The sequence below is a fragment of the Equus przewalskii genome, chromosome 16 (genome assembly GCF_037783145.1).
Source record: "Equus przewalskii isolate Varuska chromosome 16, EquPr2, whole genome shotgun sequence".
Classification (NCBI taxonomy): Eukaryota; Metazoa; Chordata; class Mammalia; order Perissodactyla; family Equidae; genus Equus; species Equus przewalskii.
The window spans coordinates 7742453-7763493 of NC_091846.1; the positions used below are offsets into that span (position 1 = coordinate 7742453).

Here is a 21041-nt window from a genome sequence, read left to right on the forward strand (position 1 = left end):
AAAGATCTTTTTATAGTAGATATATACTTTTATTATTTTATGCTCTAGTCTTTGATCTTTTGGAAATACCTGTGTAAGGTATTCAATTTCTTCCCTGATGGATACCCAGTTGTTGTAAGTCCATTTATCGAATAATCCCTTTTTTCTCCATTGATTTTTAAAAATAGCTTTATTATAATACAATTTATATACTATAAAATTCATCCATTGTAAGTATACAATTCACTTATTTTTAGTAAATCTATAGAGTTGTGCTTCAAGATTTTTAAAAGAACTCTTAAGACTTTGTTTTGTTGTTTTTCGTAACTTTTCATTGAAGTTTACAGGGTAGATGGTATGATTCTCATTTTATAAGTGATGGTATAATCTCCATTTTATAAGCTCAAGACCTTGAGGCTAGTGTGTGGCAGAACTGAAACTCAAACCCACCCCTTTTAGGAAATATAAGAATGATAGGTTAAAAACGATTGTTGAGGGCTTTTTAATGTTAGACTTAAGAAGTTTGGATTTCATCCTTTGGCATAAGCATCGCCAGCATCTTGTCTGTGATGTTCTCCTTGGCAGAGGAAGACCACTCAGTATTTTCAGCTGGGCACTTTTTATAAAGTGTGTTCTATGGAAATCGAGTCCCTCAAGTTCCTCTATGTAGAAAGGGTTCCCTAGTCAAGAACATTTGGGAAGTATTCTTCTCCTCTTTGGGTAGTCACAGTTCACACTGTATATGCAGGCCCTGAGAGGTTGTACAGTAAAGAAATGGGTTTAGTTTTTTTTTTCAGCATTTCTCAAATTTACTTGACTTCAGAATTCCCTTTGGGTAACATTGATCTATTGTGATGTTTTTTGAAGAGTAAACTCATTTCATCAAGAGGGGACCAGACTTAAGATGAAGGAGAATGTTTATGTAGTTAAGCTGTGGGATTGGGTTGGGTTTTTTTTTTTTTTTTTTGATAATTATCATGCACATTTTATGTGAAAATAATTGCAGGCTATCTGCTGACAGATGTAGAATTTCTGATTCTTTAGATACTTAAGATCCTTTGTTTCAAAGTTTGAATGTCTAATGATCATTTTAAAACTGAAGGCTTGAAATTTCATCTTTTTTTTTCTTTTGTGAGGAAGATTGTCCCTGAGCTAATGTCTCTTACCAGTCTTTCTCTTTTTGCTTGAGGAAGATCGTCCCTGAGCTAACATCTGTGCCAGTCTTCCTCTACTTTGTGTATGGGACACCGCCACAGCATGGCCTGATGAGCAGTGTGTCTGTCTGTGCCCAGGATCCGGGCCTGCGAACCCTGGGCCACCGAAGAAGAGCACGTGAATTGAACCACTACCATCAGGCCATCCCCTGAAATTTCATCTTTTGATTCATAATTCCTTCTCTTAAAAATTGAAAGGCAGTTTAGTGCAATAGAGAGCTTGCTTTTATATCCCAGTTCTGTCACTTACTAGCTTTGTGACTTTGGGCAAGCTATCTAATCTCTCTGAATCACAGTTTGCCTAACAGCAAAATAAGAGGAATGTCAACCTTACCACAGTTGTCATTTGAACTAATTGAGATTCATATCTACACAGTGATTGTTCAGTTGATTATTATTACATAGAGATATAATAGTTATAATAATAGAGATGGTAATAGCGCTTTCATAGAAATAATATGCCTTACTTAAAGTGGATTGTAAATTATTGTTCCATAGAGATAGTGTCAAGCTTACTTAAAGTGGATTGCAAAAATAAGGGGTTGAAGGAGTAAAAAGTTCTTGATTATCTAGTCTTGGTAGTTAAAGTCTCTAACGTGCTTATGTAATTTAAACTTAAAAGTACTCTACATGCCTTTTCTCTTTGAAGGTCGGGTGAAGTAAGTAGGACGTATGTTTGCTCTTAGTAACTTAAAAAACTAAATATCTTCATGACCTATATAGAATGAAATAATGTATCATAGGTTAGTGATTTTTCTAACTACTACTTTTGAAGTATCTGTTCCCATTTCCTTCCTTCCAAAACTGTAACTTTCCAAAACAAGAAAACTCAAGGGTGAGTAGGTGTGTGAAAAGTTTTTTTTTCTCTCCACTTTATTAGAGGTATTATTGACATAGAAAATATGTTAGTCCAAGATGTACAGTGTGATGATTTGATACACACATATATTGCAAAATGATTACCACAGTAAGGTTAGTTAATACCTCCTTCCCTTCATTTAATTACTATTTTTTGTGTGATGATAACTTTTAAGATCTGCTCTCTTAACAACTTTTAAGTATATAATATGGTGGTGTTAATTATACTCACCATGCTGTACGTTAGATCCCAGAACTTATTCATCTTATAGCTGGAAGTTTGTACCCTTTGACCAACATCTCCCCATTTCTCCCACCCACTAGCCCTTGGCAACCACTTTTCTACTCTCTATTTCTTTGAGTTCAACTTTCTTAGATTCCGCCTATAAGTGACAAGATGCAGTATTTGTCTTTGTCTGACTTATTTCACTTAGCATAGTGTCCTCAAGGTCTATCAATGTAGCCTAAAATGACAGGATTTCCTTCTTTTTTATGGCTAGATAATATTCCATTGTATAGATGTATCCCATTTTCTTTATCCAGTCATCTGTCAGTAGCCACTTAGGATGTTTCCATGTCTTGGCTGTTATGAATAATGGTGCAGTGAACATGGGGGTGCAGATACCTGTTAGAGATAGTGATTTCATTTCCTTTGGCTATATACCCAGAAGCAGGATAGCTGAATCATATGGTAATTGTATTTTTAATTTTTTGAGGGACCTCCATACTGTTGTCCATAGTGACTACACCAGTTTACATTCCCACTGGCAATGCACGACGATTCCCTTTTCTCCACAGCCTTCCCAATACTTGTTGTGTGTCTTTTTGATAATAGCCATTATAACAAGTGTGAGGTGATATCTCATTGTGGTTTTAATTTGCGTTTCCCTGATGATTTGTGATGTTGAGCATCTTTTCATGTACCTGTTGGCCATTTGTATGTCTTCTTTGGAAAAATATGTATTCAAGCCCTTTGCTCATTTTTTAATCAGATTGCGTTTTTGGGTTTTTTTTTCTTTTTGCTACTGAGTTGTATGAGTTCCTTATATATTTTGGATATTAACCTCTTATCAGATAGATGGTCTGTAGATATTTTCTGCTGTTCCATAGGTTGCCTTTTTATTGTGATGATTGTTTCCTTTGCTGTGCAGGTGCTTTTTAGTTTGATGTAGCCCCTCACTTTTGTTTATTTTTGCTATTGTTGCTTGCGCTTTTGGTATCATATCCAAAATATTGTTGCCAAGACAAATGTCAAGGAGCTTTGTCCCAGTGTTTTCTTCTAGTTGTTTTACGGTTTCAGGTCTTTGTCTGGACTGTTAATTAAAAAAGTAAATTAACCCTTAATTACTGGCCATATTCAGCATTCCCCCATCCCTTTTTTTTTTTGGTTAATCCTGATCAGATATTCTTTTGTTAGGGAGCATAACGTTTCTCCTGTCAAAGTTGTGCATCCTAAAGGAATATAAACCAACTTTAGTACAGTGAAAAACACTACCAGAAGTTTGCTAATGTTATTAGGACAAATTCTATTTCTTAAAGATAAAATATTATTAAAGAATGGGACGTTTTAAGATTGTTTTATTGTCCTCCGACAGCTGTTTCGTATTTATTTTACAAACATTTTGTTATGCTTACATGCTTATTTATAGTCCAGTGAATCTACTTTAAAATCGAGTAAGATAAGACATTGACCATAGATATTTGAATTCTGGCATGTTCAATAATAGTTCTATTGTATTAGCTTGTATAAAATATGAAGAAAAGTGGATTTAAAATTTTTTAAAAATTTGAAATAAAAAAGGTATATTAGAAAATAACTTGACTCTGGAATTGTACTCTATTTTTGAAAACCATTTCATTCTACTAGGAAAAGATAGTAGATGCCATTAAGGGTTTTGGTGGAATGGGAGGAGAAACTTCTCCCCTTAGGAATTTCTCTGTTGTCATCATTATTATGAAAATAACTACATAATACAAAAGTCACAAGAGAAAAGACTAACTTCTCCCATTTAATCAACCGGATAACACATTTTGTTATGTTTATTCATTCTTACAGTCTGTATGTGTACAGTGTAACTTAACAACAGAGATGTGTTGTGAGAAATGCGTCATTAGATGGTTTCGTCATTGTGAGAACATGTACTGAGGGAACAAAATTTGCCATCCTAGAATGTGTCTCTTTAACATGAGGATTATTTTAAGCTGATTATTTTTAAGAAACAAAAGACTCAGGAAGTTTTTCTTGTTACCTCCCCCTTAACTGTCTAAATGAATTCAGATTAAAAATCCTGTCTCAGGGACTGGCTCCATGGCATTGTGGTTGAGTTCAGCATGCGCTGCTTTGGTGGCCCAGGTTCATGGGTTCAGATCCCAGGCATGAACCTACATCACCTGTCAGCCATGCTGTGGCAGTGACCCACATATAAAGCGGAGGAAGATTGGCATGGTTGTTAGCTCAGGGTAATCTCCCTTAAGCAAAAAAAGAGGAAGATTGGCAACAGATGTTAGTTCAGGGCTAATCTTTCTCAGCAAAAAAAACCACCCCAAAACAAAAAAAACCTGTCTCAGGAAGTGAGCTGTCACCTTAGCATAACATAAACTAGGTGGCAGACAGGGAGGAACCTAGAAAAGCCCCTTCATTTGGGTCCCCTCTGTGGCCTTCTGCTTCTGTGTGACTAAAAATTTGTTTCCCAAACGTTTGTTTGCTCCTTTTCACCTTCTTGTGAATTGCCTTCCTTCCCTTTGAAGTCCCTGACTCATCCCACTCCCAGCTTCTTCTTTTGATTTAGCTGAGGATGGTATTTAAGGTGAGGGCTTTAGCAATTTTGGCGAGTTGTTTAGTTTTCCTGGGTTTCTTCCATGTATACATATTATTAAACTTTTGTTTTTCTTTTGTTTATCTGTCTCACGTCAATTTAATTCTTAGACCAGCCAGAAGAACCTAGAAGGGTAGAGGAGAATTTCTTCCTCCCTTATAGTACTAACCCAAACCAATAGCCTACTACATACCTAGGCTATATGGTATTAATCTTATGGGACCACCGTTGTATACATGGTTTGTCATTGACTGAAACATTGTTATGTGGCACATTAGTGTACATGTAAGCACACACAATTATCATCATAATATAAATAAAAATGCGTTCCCTTTTCACTTCGCATTGTGAATAGTTCCATCATTTAGTCTTTATCTTCATTTTCTACAACCTTTTATTATGGAAAATTTTAAACTTTAATAAAAGTAGAGAGGAGAGTATAATAATCCCTTGTCATTCAGCTTCAACAGTAATCAACTTTTTGCCAGTCTTATTTTGTCTGTCTCTCCTCCCAGTTTTTGTTGTGATGTGTTAGAGTATTAAATAAATCCCAGGCTTTAATTACCCTGATTTTTAATTATTTTATAGTATTCTTTCAATGCATGCGTTAGAATTTGCTTAATCATTCTTCTGTTGTTGGGCATTTCACATTGTTTCTAATTTTTTGTTATTAAAATAATACTTTTAATTCTTGTGTATAAATGAACATAATGATGAACATCTTAAGTTATAAATCTTTAGGTGTTTTTGATTTTCTTCAGCCACATCTGAAATTGTAATCACTAATTCAGAAGATATGAACCATTAGAAATAATCTTTTTGTAATTATAAAAGTAATACATTTAATTGTGGACATTTTGAGAATTAGATTTTAAAAATAGATAATAAAAATTACCTCAGATTGCTTTCTAAGGAATTCCTATAGTCTATTTGTGTTGCTATAACAAAATACCATAGTCTGAGTGGCTCATAAACAACAGAAATGTATTTCTCACACTTCCGGGGGTTGGGAAGTCCAAGATCATGGTGCTGGCAGATTTCGCGTGGTGATTGTTGAGGACTTACTTCCTGGTTCATAGATGGGCACTTTCTTGCTGTGTCCTCACATTTTGAGAGGGGCTAGGGATCTCTATAGGGTCTCTTTTATTAGAACACTAATCTCATTCATGAGAGCTCCACTCTCATGGCCTAAGCACCTCCCAAAGCCTCCACTTCCTAATCCCATCGTCTTTGGGGATTAGTATTTCAACATATAAATTTTTGGGGAATATAAACATGCAGATCATAGCATCCTACATCCAACTATCAGCGTTTTTTAAGTTTACTTTTTAGTTGGGGTTGGGAAGGGTTTCAGTGAGTCTCAGAGGCTCTGTCTGGAAGAGGGCAATCCTACTTGCAGCTTAGCTGATTTGTAAAGCATAAGGCTTTGTACTTAACTGGTAGCTCAGAAAATAGCATTCCAATTACCAGGAAGTAGCATCTGAAACATGCTGTCCATTCCTTTGTTGATATATGATGGATTGTCATCCTAGTTACAATCATTCTGTGTTATCCTACCCTAAAATCAACAGGTAGCTTGTCTGTATTCCTGAACTCAATCCCCTTGCTACCTCTGCAGAATTGTTTTTACTGAATTATAGTTAGTGTGGGACTGCTGGTCTGTTTCGTAAGATGAGTCCTGAGAAACTTGCCTCTCTTTACCATATGAAGATTCACAGGAGAAACTGCTGTGGTTTATATTTTACTGTCATTTTGCAAAGTTAGAGAAAAAAAACTTGGTGAGAAAACTGGAAATGCAAGTGTGCTTTGTTTCTTTGTGTTGTGCTTGGTGGGTCTTAGGTAACTAATGCAAAATACTATCTGTGTGGAAAAAAATTCAGTCAACTTGAGCTTTGTTCAACAGCTTTTTAGAGCTGAGCCAGTATTTATTTGGTCTTGCCTTTTGTCATGAACGGGTAACAGAGATTTGAGACTTTAAAACTTATTTAGGAACACAAAAACTACATCAGTGTTTTGCTTTTAAGTAATTTAAATACTTGAATTTTCCTTCTCTTTTAGTTCCTGGAATAGATGGAGGTGCTTTAACTGATACAAGTCTCACAGATTCCTATTTTAGCACCAGCTTTATTGGAGTCAATGGATTTGGAAGCCCTGTAGAAACAAAGTATCCCTTGGTGCAGGTATGGTTAGTCTGAATTTATATGGCACTAAACAGTAAAGTTTATTCCTGGGGTGGGGGACAACTAGAGTGTTTATTTATTCCTAAATTTGTTGAGCAGGGGGTGGGATTTTAGGAGATGATGAGGTGGGTGGTATATAGATAAGCCATGTCCGGTAGGGTTGGATTCAGGGTGAGGCTTCAAGGGTGGGGTCGGGGGTGGGATGACAGTGGAGTATTTAGAGGGTAGTTAGAAAGAGACTAGTTTCACTCCTCTGTGTGTTTTGTGGGTATGGTGTAAAGGCCTTTCACAATGGAGAGACTATGGAATATGTTAAGAAAGTATGGGACGTGTTTAGAGAGCAGAGAATAGCCTAATTTTATAGAATCTATAAGGAGTATAAAGGACAGTATGTGTTGGGAGAGGTTATTAGAGAGCATGTATTGCCTTTACGTATAGTCAATTCACATCCTCTCGGATAGATATTGGAATTTTTATTCTGTGGACAAAGAAATCTAGTTACATATTTTGCCCAGGCTAATAAGTCATACAAGTGCAATTCAAAATAGGTCTGCAACTTTGGTTTTAAATACATGACTAGTGAGTAAAATTTTCATTTGATGTGTTAGAGGATTTGGAAGTTTTTGCATAGATTATTGTAACTCAAGCAGCAACATTTATAGGAAGATTAGAGTGTCAGTAATGTGAAAGATGGGTTGGAGAGGAATAAGCAAAGATGGTCAATCTTAACTTAATTGGTTGAATATTCTTAATTCTGTATTTCTCAGTGATTTTATATGTGTATTATTTTTCAGAGAATGACCAATAGTAGCAGTTCCCCAAGCCTTCTAAATGACAGTGCCAAGCCGTATGCAGGCCACGGTAAGACTTGGTCCCTTTTTCTCTTTTATATATATATTTTTGACTCTAAAAACAATATATCCATTGTAGAAAGTTTGAAAATTATAGATAGGTATAAGGAAGAGAATAAAAATGATCTATTATCTTCACACTCAGAGATAACTAAGATTTTGGTTATATATATATACACATACACACATATATACATAATAATAAGTATATACATAATAATAAAGATGGCATTAAATATAGTTTTAAATTATGAGTGTTGTTCCTTATAAATTGAATTCTGTTGTTTATTTTCATAATTTACTTAACTATTTTTGTTTCTATTCTTTTTTTTTTTAAGAACTGGAACACTCCAATACTTGACTATATAAGTCTCTGTTCATATTTTGAGTTATTTCTTTTGGAAACATTCTTAGACATGGAATTATTGTTTCAGAAATTATAGACATTGTTAAGGCTTTTGATGTAGAATTGCCAGATATCTTTCTGTATCCTATTTTTAAAATAAATGTTCAAGAATGGTTTTTAAAGAATATGTAACAATTGAGTGTTGATACTCTGCTTCAGTAAAGTGTTAACAATGATTAATAATGATGAGAATAAGAATTTGCATGTTGATTATTTCCTGTGATAGCCATTTTGTGTGTGTGTGTGTGTGTATCAGATCTCTTTCACTATTTGGAAATTTCAACCTTTGTTTCTTTTGCTATAGAAAAAAATAGCAGCATTTTAATATTGAATAAAATTATTAGAAACTAATTGGTAGCATTGTAATATTTTTAGCATTCTCATAGAGTTTATGTGCTGACTTTTAACTGCTATGAAAGGTAGCATAAAGGGTGAATGATATTACCTATTTTTAAATGCCTTGAATGTATAAATTACATAAAAATACATTATGTCTTACTATTTTATTAGCTTCTTTCTCTTTCGTATTACTTATATTAAATTAATGTTAATTCTAATGAAGAACTAGATTATCAAAATCCAGGCAGAAGAAGCCAGAGAAATTAGGCAGCTATCTATCTGTACTGCATTATGAAGAGATTTAAGTTTCCTTTAAATGAGAACATTTACTGTATTTTTTAAGATTTCACAGATAATTTAATCAGAAGCATAAGATTAAAGCTTAAAATTGAAGATAAACTCTTTCAGTGTATATCGTGCATATCTTTTGAAAAACTCTTCTGATTTGTTAGGTGAGAAACAGTTTAGAGATAGACCTTTATTTATAACTTCTGGAGTAATAGAACTTTGAACCTATAAATCTTTGAAATTTGTGTTTGTTTTGAAATGTTTAATATTTCCATCTTTAAAAACTTAATTTACCTTATCTTTTTAGTAAGAATATCAAATATCTAGCAATAAACTTAAAAATATGGAATATTCTGAGAGTTGATGGCTTTAAGGCCTTGCCTCTGGGTTAAAATCGAAGTCTGATCCCAGTGTGTGGTTGACTGCGCTTCCTCCCCAGCTCCCCCTTTTATTTTTCTCATGATTTAGTCTCAAGAACACAAACATTCACTACATTCACTACAGGTAGACTGACTTTCTTTATCTACAGACTCCTGAGAATGTGGTTAAGAGTCATCTTTGCCTTTTTTCTCTATTTGATTTTTCTTTGGGTTCTAAGCAAGCAGATGCATCCTAATCCATATAGCTTCTGAATAAATAGGTACTGAGTATTGGCTGAATGAAGTGTTCTCCAATTTGTGTTTCATTCACTCAAAATATTTGAACATCCACTGTATGCAAGACGTTGAGTTTAACTACTATTATGGTATATGATTTTTATTACTGTTATAAGCATTGTCAAGTTAAACGTTTATTAGATTTGTGGGTTACCTGAGTTGTCTCTGTGGAAACTTACGTAACTTACCTTCCAGATGCTCTAACTTCACCTGCTTCATCCTTGTTTAATGACTTTGGTGCCCTCAACATCTCTCAGAGAAGAAAGGTAGGTGAAGTTGAACTTACGTGAAACTAAATAGAATGTAGAGGTGACATTGGTGTGTTACCTACATAATGGTCAATATTCTCTCAAGTGAAGGGAGGGCTTTTTATGGACTGTAATGTTTTTCTTGCCTTTTGTTTACCCTTTTCCTTGTTATATATTATATCTAGAATTTCATTTGATCTCTGTGCATGGAATAGAGACATTTTATTTGAAGGGGTGAAATCCTTCTGCTTATTCTTGCTCATTTTCTTTATCTTAATGTGTTCTTTTTTTAAGATAACATCTAATTTAATGTTGTAGTTGCTGTTAATGTGACCCATTGTAGGCATGTTAATCATGTTTTAACTTTATTTTGTGTCTAAATTTCAAAGAGATCTCCCCAAATTTGAACTCCTCATTACAAGGCAAACTTAAAATCTTTAACTTTTCATAATTGGTCCAATTGTTTGAAAACAATTTAAAATCTTCTCTTATTAGAAATTTAATTAATTTTGTTTGGAATTGAGCTTGGTAGACCATGCATAGATTTTGAAATATTTTATAGGGACTGATTTTGTGACAAGTAGAAATGAAAACTTTATTATAGTTTGATGCCTTTGAGTCTTAACGAGAATCATTGTGTTAATAGTAATAATAATCTAAAGAAGGTGGTATTTTTGGTTAGGTTCAGTTGCAGCTAAAGATGTTCAGGAGGTTGTAAATCTTGGTGGAAATTACTATAAAGTTATAACTAATTCAATTTCCTAAGTAATGGAAGAAAGACCCAAAAGAAAAGAATATTAGAATATTAATTTTAGAAAACTGATATAAACTTACGATTAGTTTAGAAAGTATCTGATTGAGGGTAGTATAAAATGAATTTCAAAGAGACTAGATGTTTTCAAGACAAAAAAATTTATGGGGTCAGGTATAAATAACACCAAAACCTCATATACCTAAATCCTCATTTTGAAACATAGATGAGAACAAGGAAGTAATTAATTACAAAATGCTTTTAAGCAACTAGAATTGATTGATTAAAATGTATGGGTTGATTTTATAGACTTTCTTATAGGCTCTCACCAAGAACACGTTTATTCTTGCTTTACATACTATTCTCATAAATTGGAATACGTGGTTTCTAAATCCATATAGTAGAAGTGGAATAGCATTGGACACAAGCAGACTCATTGGCAGTAGTGAGAAGTGACAATAGACAAAGCCTGTCAATATGGAAGGGAACAGTAAAATGCTGAAAAGCACGTACAACCTAGAAATCAAGTTATCTGGAGCTATGTGGTATAGGAGGAAAGTGAAAAGCACTTAAGTAGTCTTAGGGGGTCCCCTTATGCCTTTTTATATCCTTAAAGTAATGATCAGTTACCCATGATAAGTAACATTTCTGATGTATAAGTAGAAAGTAAAACTAGAATGGCAAATAAATACTTAAAAGTATTCTAATATGAGAGTTTGGTGGAATGCATTTTAAAGTTGAAATATATGGCTTAGAGCTACTGATACTTATTTTTGAGAAAATGGCAAAAATCCCTGGAGATTGGAAAAAGGAAGATATAGTGCCCATTCTTTTAAAATTTATTTTAGTAAAGAAAAATAATAAAAGGAAATATTACTACAAATGTGACCTCAATATTTGGAGAAATACTAGAATATATCCTAATGGAAGCTGATTATAGTGAAATGAGTACTTTGCGGTGATTTTTGAGGTGCTTGATTTCTAGCTTTGTGACCTTGGGCCAACTTTCTAGTCTGTAATCTTCACATCTGTGAAATGATCAGCATGGCCTGGATAATTGCCATAGTGTAAACTCAATGTCTGTCTAAACTGAAAGGACCAGTGTGTCAGTCTCTACTTAGAAATTCAGGGTTCACAGTGTGTCTTTGAAGGACCATGTTTTCTTGCCATTTACATTTAAAATTACATGTAGGGACGTAGAGATTTTTTCCAATAGTGGGCTATATGGTTAGCAATCTGTGTGAGTACAAGTTGCATGTATTTTTAAATTGTTAATGGTTGAGTTGAGAAGGTTTAAAATCTCTTCGTATTGGAAATACTCTTGGCATAAGAGTATTGCATGCTACACATTGTGAATTAAAGGTATGTGGAGACTTTATCTATTTTTCTCTTGTTGTAGTAATTCATAATGTCTGTTTAATGATGTAATTTTAGTGGAAGTAACTCCAACTTATGTAAATATTTAATTATAATTCCAGGTTGATCTAAGCAGGCTATCCTGATTACTCAATGATATTTATTTCATAATGGTATCAGAGAACAAGTAGTTAGGCCATACTACTGTTTCATAGCTAGTTACGTAAATCATTTTCTGAAAATCTCAGTTGGACCAATCCCTGGGCCAGATATGCTGCTTTTTGCCTGTCTGGTATGTGAATTATTGGGATCAGATCAATCAGTCAGGTGTTTTTACTGTAGGCAGTCTAACTGTCTTCTGTGTGGAAAATTAAAAAAGAATGGACTGATGTTTTTCTTGCTTTCCTCAAATCTAATTGTAGAGGGAATACGTGAACCTACTAGAGAACATTTACCCAGCAGCATATTAACTAGTGCCAATTTAAATATCTGATGATTGCGAAGTAGCAGAGAATTCTCTAGATTCAGAAAAGTGAATGGAGAAAAGATGTTTTGAGTTGACATTTTTGAATATGGAGAAACAGATAGTAAGCAGAAAGTGTTGTTTGATTACAACTAGAGAGTTAGGATCTTCAGTAAATTTTTTAATTCTCTTCTTTCTATCATAAATAAGCTAAGAAACTACAGCTGAGGTCCTTGTATCTATAGGGACTTACTGAAATGAAATGTGGGATGTGAAAAACAGTCCAAGGAGGTTCACAGCCATTCGACTGGGTTGATTTATTGTTGTTAGTTATGTGAAAAACTTCCTGAAGAGTTGTATACTGAGAATATATGCCTTAGAGCACTACCACTCATGGAGTATCAAGGGACCAGTGCTAGTCCATGAATTATTTGTTAACCTGTCTGTAGGGAGGTAAGTTAAAACATTGAAAGTAAATGTTTAGAAACTCGTTTAACAATTTGATAATACTGCAGCATCCAAATATGTGATCATTTTTCTAGTAATTTATTTTTATTTTACAAAAGTATAGGACCATGATGTATAGGAAATTTTTTAAAAAGTGATCTTCCATAATTGATGTTTGAGAAGCACTGATTTTTTTCTTTATTTTCCACATTAGGAATACCTAATTTTATACTTAGAAAAACTAGCCATTATTTGAAAATGTGTATAATTACTGTTGGCCAAGGGTGGTGGTGGAAGAAGTTGAATTATGGCTATATACTCTGTGGGAGAGTTAAGTCCCCCCAAACACTAGAGATGGAGTTTTGTTGAAAATGGGAATTAATATATTAGAGATTAATACATGAGGAAACCTTAACAGCAAGAAAGATAAGGTTGAGAACTGGTATGACAGAAAAAGACTTGAGAGTCACTGTGAATCACAAATGTGATCTAGACAGCAGTAAGATTCTCCTTAAATCCTTTGGGAACAAAGTATCTTTGTAACAAAGTTAGTTGTTGAAATATAGATATTCATAAATGAAGTGATTCACTCCTATGATATCTTGCTAACTATTCTTCTAAGCTGTGAGTTTTTATGCAGGGCAACCACAGATGATTGAGACAAATCTTAGGCAAAGTGAGAAGCCTTCGAAATTTGTGTCTGACATTCTTGGCTTCCCCTTTTATATCTTTCTTGGCCCTTCTTTGCCCTTTTTTTTTTGTCATCTAGTCATTTTCCTATTCAGCTTTCCCTCCTCTCCCTATTAAAGCAAAAAATGCTCTGGTGCCTGTCTTTTACATTTCTTGTTTTAGTTGTACTTTAGTGTGGTGTTTCAGTCAATATGCAGCTTTACTTGGGCATTTGCATTTTATTTCTAATAATGGGATAACAGATTTTCACTGTTACAAAAAATTGTAAATTTTTTAGGTTTTTATAACAAGTATAATTCTTTGGACTTAGGGGATAAAGATTTCTGAAGTATCATGTTTATTTCTTCTGTTCGTGATTTTATAGCTCTTTGTTAGGATGAGGGACATGAGATCAAAAAGGGCTGCCTTATCTGCTGATAGCTTATTTGTGAGGAGATGTAGGTGGTGGAGGCCCAGTTCTGGATTGTTCTGCTTCAGGTGGAAGTTCACTAATAGTACTTTCTCTGCTTCCTTCCCTGTTTGATCTCAGTTTGGAACCTCCTTCCCACTGTTCTCTATCTTAAGAGCATCTGTCCTTCTTTCTGCCATCTCTACTACAAAATTTACTGATGATATGTACTGTATGTTTTTTGATTAATTTCGCGTTTGAATTTTTTTTTTGGTAGCATTTCTGTTCTAATGTCTTTGAAAGATAACTTTTACATTATTTCTACTCCAGGGAACTAAACAGGGAATAAAAGGGAAATAAAAGGAGAGTATTTGTGGTAGAGTTCTTTTATAGAGAAAACTAAAGTAAATTTGGAGAAACTAATAGGATTATCGCATAGACAATCTGGAATGTAAGCCTTCCCTAATCCTTTTGATGGTTAGGCTCATTTTGGAACATCAAACCAAGTATTGATCTCAGGAAAAATAAAAGATGAGAAAATCGAGAAAATATTGAAAAATAACTGAAATCTTAATGGAAATCACAGTCTGAAACTTCACCTGTAAAACCGTTGTTTTTAAATTTTTGATTTATGTTCTCAGGCATTGTTTTACTTAGTATTTAGGTTTCTAGGTCAGCCGTATTAGTCTCTTTTACCCGTTTAAGTATTGTGCGGTAATGTTTCTATGGAGAATCATGTTTGAATTCCAAATTAATATGCTCAGAGTTCTTCTTTTATTGGAATCGACTAAACTTTCATTCACCTCCACTTGCCAAGCTGTGGGATTGTGCACTATCCCAGTTTAAGCCAGATGTAGGTGAGGTTTTAGGTTTCGAGATATGTATGAGTGGGTCCTTTGCAGAAACTAGTAGTGTTGTTGGAGTCCAAGTTCCCATAGGCACATGAGCACCCATGGTTCCTCTTTGTAGCTTGCTCAGAGACTCTTGATGAGTTTTTATTTCTCATAAAGAACAAACAGTGGGAACAGTAATAACCTAGTAGTATTAAATAATGGTTAAGGTTTTAGGGTTTGGAGTTGGATGCCAGGCAATCTGAATTGAGTATCTATTTCTTCACTGATTATCTTTGTGTCTTTAAGCTTAGTTCAACCTTTCTGTTTCTTCATTCACAAAATGAGAATAATAATACTTAGTACCTACTATGTCGAGTTGTTTGTGAAGACTAAATGAGATACATTTCCTGGCACACAAGTGCCGAGTAAATCATAGCTGTTAATTGGTAGCAATACATGGTGTTCACCAAACCTTTCTAGCCTTGTTTGGGAGTTGTTAACTATTATTAAATAAATAAATATCTGTTGCTACTCACTCTGGATCAAGCTGTATTGGAATTGCCCACTGGAAAAGCAGTTCTCCAGTAGTTACTCTGAGGGTGTCCATCTTTTCTCTGAGGTGTTCAGGCCTCTCCTCCCCCAGCATTAATTTTTTGCTTCTTCCCCACATAGCTGTTAGCTTCTCACACATCCTTCAGATTTGGTAAAAATTCATCTGGAGTTTTCTCATAATGTAGTGGCAGACAGAAACTTGGTTTTATTTATATTGACAGTGATTTTCTGTGTTTGTTCCAGGTAATATGGAAAATTGAAATAATTCTTTTATAAATTGTGTTGTATATTTTATTATATCATTTAATTGCTCCAACAATTCTTTGAGAAACTGTGTTTTTTCCATTTTTTGGATTGTGAAATGGAAGTTTTGAGAGATCAAGTAATTTACCTAGAATAATATAGATAACATTTATTTACATTTTAGAGAAGAAAATCTCTCTAAGGCAATATGAGAGGGTGAGATGACTGAGTCTTTTATAAGGTGAAAAATGGAGAGGTAGTGGAGAGGCCACTGGTAATATGCAGAGGAGGAGATAGAACATTGATTTGACCTTACGCCTGCTGCTTTTTCCATTTATGTGATTATCTCAGTGTAAATTTCTACAAACACAATTTCTAGGGCAAGAATACACAAACTTTTGGTAATTGACAGATTCCTTTTTAGAAATGCTGCACAAATTTATATTCCTACTCATAGGTGCTGGTTTTTCTGCAACTAGGAACCTCTGCAACCTTGAAAACACTGAGATGTAAAAATCTTGCGTATCTTTGTCATTCTATAGGCAAAATCCCCCCCTCATTGTTTAAATTTGATTACTGGTGCTGTTGAACTTCTCTTTTATGTTTATTGGCCCTTGACATTTTTTTCATGTCCTTTGCTCATTTTTCTGTTGGGTTATCCTTTCTGAGTTCATTGTAAGCTCTTTGTGTATGTTTTAGAGATTTAAGTATCTTCTATCAGATGTTTCAATCTCTTCCTCCCATTTTGTTTTTGGTATTGAATTTCACAAGTAATTTATACCATCAGCTTTGAAACATCATACTTACTCAGCTTGTCTTTTATTAAGCACATTAAAAAAGAAAAAAATATTAAGCTCATTTTTGTTAAAATAGCATGGTAATTCCCTATCTGATGAGTTAGTGACTTTAAATTGAAAAGACTGTCATTGTTTTTATGTAATTTGAATCCACTATCATTTTTATTGCTAAAATGGTATAGTTTAGCAGTACAACTTATTAGTTGTAAGTTTTCTTAACTATTAGATTATCTGATTGGCTTCTTTACACTCTACTCTAAAAACACTTATTACTATAGTAGTGTAGTAATCAACTTCTCTTAGCAAATGAATATGTTCTCTCTCTTCTCTGCATTTTAATTGTCAAACTTAAATGTGACATTCTAGCCATTGTTTACCTTCAGTCTCAGTCATTGTTTTCTTAAAATATTATGCAAGTAACATTAGATTGAAAATATGAAAACATTAGATTGTTTAAAAATATGATAGTTTCTATAGAGAAAGACTCAACTTTCAAAGGCTTGATTTTATTTTCCTGCTAAATAAAGAGTACTCCAGGTTGAGCTTCCAGGATTGTGTTGAGATAAAGATGTACTTTGGAAAGAACAGATTAAATTTTGTTGTAACAAATTAGGAGTTCAAAAGCACTTTCTGTACTTTATTTTAATGGTACTTTGTGTGCAGTGACCCCTTGCTTTTTTTGAGTCAAGAAAAAGTCTTCCAAATTTATGATTGCAAGGGAATTTTGTCTTATTGATTGATTAAAAAAAATCTTATGAGAGATTTTTGTTTTGGAGGCTTTTTTGTTAGATGCGTGTGGTGGTTTGGTGTTTGACGCTTTACCATGTTTAAACACATAAACTGAAACGGCATACCTTTATAGATAGTATGTTGGCTATAGTCTTTATCTAGTTTTAGCTTTGGGGATTTTGAGTTCTTACCTAAAAATGATAGTTTAGTAAAATTATGGTGCATTTCCTTCTTGAACCTGGAAACTAGTGGATCCCTCTGAGATGCTCTGCCTGGCTTCTTTACATTCTGCTCCGGTCATCGTATTTACGAAGCGTAGAAGCTGATATGAAGAGGTTTTCATTGCTGGTGGTTGATCTTTATTTTCCTAGGAAGTAGGGGTCGGGAATAAATTAGTAAAGATGAGTTTAGAATTCTTATCCACAAACATGTTAGCCTAAGTTTTAAGCTAAATTTAGCCAAAACTATATAATTTTCCCCAACTCTATTTAATTCCCAAGATTTGTTCTTCTTGCTTTTTGAAAATGGGCTTGGGGGAACTGCGTAATTTTGTTTCTTTGAATGAAGTCTCTGTAGCTATTGTTTCTCATTGATCCCATCCATGCCAACTAGATTCACAGATTGATTCTTTTAGGAATCTGTCTTTGGTTCTTTTAGGATTAGTTAGAATAATGTTAAGATTGTAATATATTAGGGAATATTAGAGAATGCGGAATAGATTTCTTTGACTTGGAGGCAGAATATCATAGTTAAGAGTACAGGCTCTGGAACCCAACCTTATGTTAGTTGTGAGATTAAAGATGAGGTATATTAACCTTGTCTAAGCCTCACTTTTCTTTTCTGTAAAGTTGGTATTATAATGTGGCTATCTTACAGAATTATGAGTATTAAATACATTAATGGGTATAAAGTGCTTGGCATAGTGCCTTGTGCTTGTCAAATGGCAGTTGTTACAGTCTTCTATGGCTTATGATTCTGCAATTTTAAAATATATGTTTATCTGTGTCTGAATGTGTGTGAGATTACTCTTGATTAACCACTACCTTAGTTTAAGTTCAATTTATAGTAAAGAGTATTTCTGAAGATATTTTCCTTCATTTCATGATTGAATTTAAGCAAAGGTACACATATAAATAAATCAAAAGGGAACCTTTTGCTAATAAGCGAATAGTCATTTTAGCATGATGGTTGGTTTTGATAAGGGATTGTAATTCATATAAAAACTTTTATAGGGGCTGGCCCCATGGCCGAGTGGTTAAGTTTTCATGCTCTGCTTTGGTGGCCCAGGGTTTCGCTGGTTCGGATCCTGGGCGCAGACATGGTACCGCTCATCAGGCCACGTTGAGGCAGCGTCCCACATGCCACAACTAGAAGGACCCGCAACTAAAATACACAACTATGTCCTGGGGAGATTGGGGGAGAAAAAGCAGAGGGGTAAAAAGAAAGAAGATTGGCAACAGTTGTTAGCTCAGGTGCCAATCTTTAAAAAAAGCCAAACTTTTATAATCATTACAGTTGGTAGTTTATTGTGGAACTAATTTTCATGACTTTAAAGAAAAACCTTTATTCACTTTCACTTAAAACATTTTAATAATTTTGACATGATATTTTATTTCTCCACATCTTGTGTTCTGGTTCCACGCTAAAGCAAAAGAATAAAAGAAGTTGCAGTTTGGTGTTCCAGTCCTTTAGAAATTGAATGTGGCCTTTCTTAGCAAGGCTATTCCAACTGATGTCATTTTTGATGGCGTGAAACTTCATTGTAATGTTTAGGTTTTGAGAACAGAAGTAATGGCTGCTTTGTAGGCTTTGTTAAATTTACGTAGATAATATTGGGAGACTCCTTCCCCAGGATCTGACTCATAGCAGAGCTTAAAGATAGATGTTTGTATGTAAATCCCATTCTGCTACATTTGATAGAATTTAGATCTGTTTTTACTCAGCATCATCCCCTATTTTCATCCTCTCATCCTATACTGATTTGTATATTGACTCCATGAATTAAAAGCTCTCTTTCGTTTATAGATGTTTACCTGCCCATGAGTCTTTAACAGAGACAGTCTGTTTTTCTATAGAACCTATTTGCGCATCCCATCATACTATTGTTTTTTATTTAAACAGTGGAAATATGAGGAACCTAATACATTTTTATAAAAAGCCCACGATTGATAATGAATTGCAGGACAAAATACAACATAACCTTTGAGGCTGACTTATTTTGTTTTTGATTTTTAAGTCTTTTACTTAAAGAGAAAATTGATTGGAGCCCAAGATACAGTGATTCGTAGGTCTGAATTTACTGTTATAAATTAGTTAGGTATAGGAACCTTTAAAATCCAAGTGTATTAACACACCTAATTAGCTAATAAATCAGCTACAGGTTCCTGGTGTTGATGATTTTATGTAAATTAGTTAATTTATTTGATTTTAAAATCCAAATGGTTTAAATCAGTTTATGTTCTATTTTTTCCCAATGAGTTTGGATTAACCACTGATGGTTAATGGAATTAGAGTCTTATATTTAGTTCTCATAATTACAAATATGCTAAAATGTTAGGATATTTAATTAATTGAAGGAAGACCATTGTGAACCAGAAGAGGTTGTAAAAGAAATGCAGATTTATTTTCAAATAAATATATAGTGAATTCTAGGCCAGAGTTTTCTATTTGTAGACCTTAGACCCTTAGGAGTGGCACAAGGTAGGTTGCTGAGTTATTACTGCAAAAGGCAATGAATGACCATATTCATTAAGCATTGTCTGGAGGGAGATAATATTTCATATATGTGTACTACTATTTTCCAGGTATGTAAAGATGCTCTGATGAATAAGATGCAAGTCATTTAAAAGTCTCTTTCATAGTAACTTTAAATCATCATTTGTGGTTTCAGAGTACAAAAGTGAAAGCAGAGTTATTATGTTTTTGATGTTCAAAGGGGATTCTTAAACTTCAGGGCATTGGAAACTTTTCGTCTTAGAATAACAATTAGATTTCTCTAGTTTGTTACTAATGATTAGATTATGAGGCATAATAACATGCTGGTAATGTGAAGCATTGTCAAGCTGATGCTGTTTTGCAATTTAGCAGAAGAATTGTGCACTGAAAATTGGTCTATTCCTTGGCAGCTTTAACTACATTTTCTATAAAAGCAGTGGTATTTATAGATTTTTCTTTTGCCAGACTGTGAACTTTTTAGGGGAAGAGAATAGATCTTATCGTTGTATTTCTAGGAAGGGCAGAGAGCCTTATGCCGAAATGTTGAGTGAATGAATGAATGGAAAAAAAAATGTGTACACATTTAGACTCTTCAACTAAAACAGTCCTAAAAATTTACTTTTGCTGTTCTTTCTTTTGACATAGTCTAGAGACTTATCTCATTTGTTAGGAAGGAGAGCAGACTTCCGTTAGTCCTAAACATTTAGAATGAGCTTTTAGTGGGTTAGGGCAAGAAGTTTTGAGGAACCAGGGCTTTAGGGGCTATGAATGATGATCTTTAAGGCTCTGAGTATGTAGAGCAAGCTATAACGAGGTGATGTTGAGCTGTTGAACCCCTGTCCCTTTTCATTTTGGAGAGAGGCCCCAATTTCTGTTTGGACTGCTGCTTGTTTCTTATCCAGGTCTTTTCTCTGACATTCTCTAGAACTTTACTACTCAAAATGTGGTCACCAGACCAGCAGTGCTAGCAGTCTTGGGACCCTTTTAGAAATGCAGACTCTCAGGTCTCACTCTAGGCCTACCAAATCAGAATCTTTATTTTAACAAGATCTTCAGAAGATGCATCTGTTCATTACAGTTTGAGAAGTGCTAATCCAGAATACATTCTCAAACTTTTTCTTGTCCTGGGAGCTTTTGTTCAAGCCCTAGGCTGTTTTTTTTTTAAATGCCCAATAGAAAGGGTAAGACTATTTTCAACTATACTATCTTATTGTACTGTTTATTTAGATTTTGTGAAGAATG

General features: G+C 34.1%; 1 protein-coding gene across 13 annotated transcripts in view; it reads left to right on the top strand.

Annotated features, from left to right (window-relative positions):
- Positions 1 to 21041, top strand: part of PAN3 (poly(A) specific ribonuclease subunit PAN3) — a 135533-nt gene that overhangs the window by 16224 nt on the left and 98268 nt on the right. For all 13 annotated transcript variants that reach the window (XR_011527743.1, XR_011527746.1, XR_011527747.1 and 10 more), the window contains exons 2-4: positions 6926 to 7047; positions 7842 to 7908; positions 9783 to 9853. Coding sequence is in view for 7 of the 13 variants with exons in the window: in XM_070577864.1 (XP_070433965.1) it covers positions 6926 to 7047; positions 7842 to 7908; positions 9783 to 9853 (260 nt within the window). In the remaining 6 variants the exon portion in view is untranslated. The remainder of the gene's footprint in view (positions 1 to 6925; positions 7048 to 7841; positions 7909 to 9782; positions 9854 to 21041) is intronic.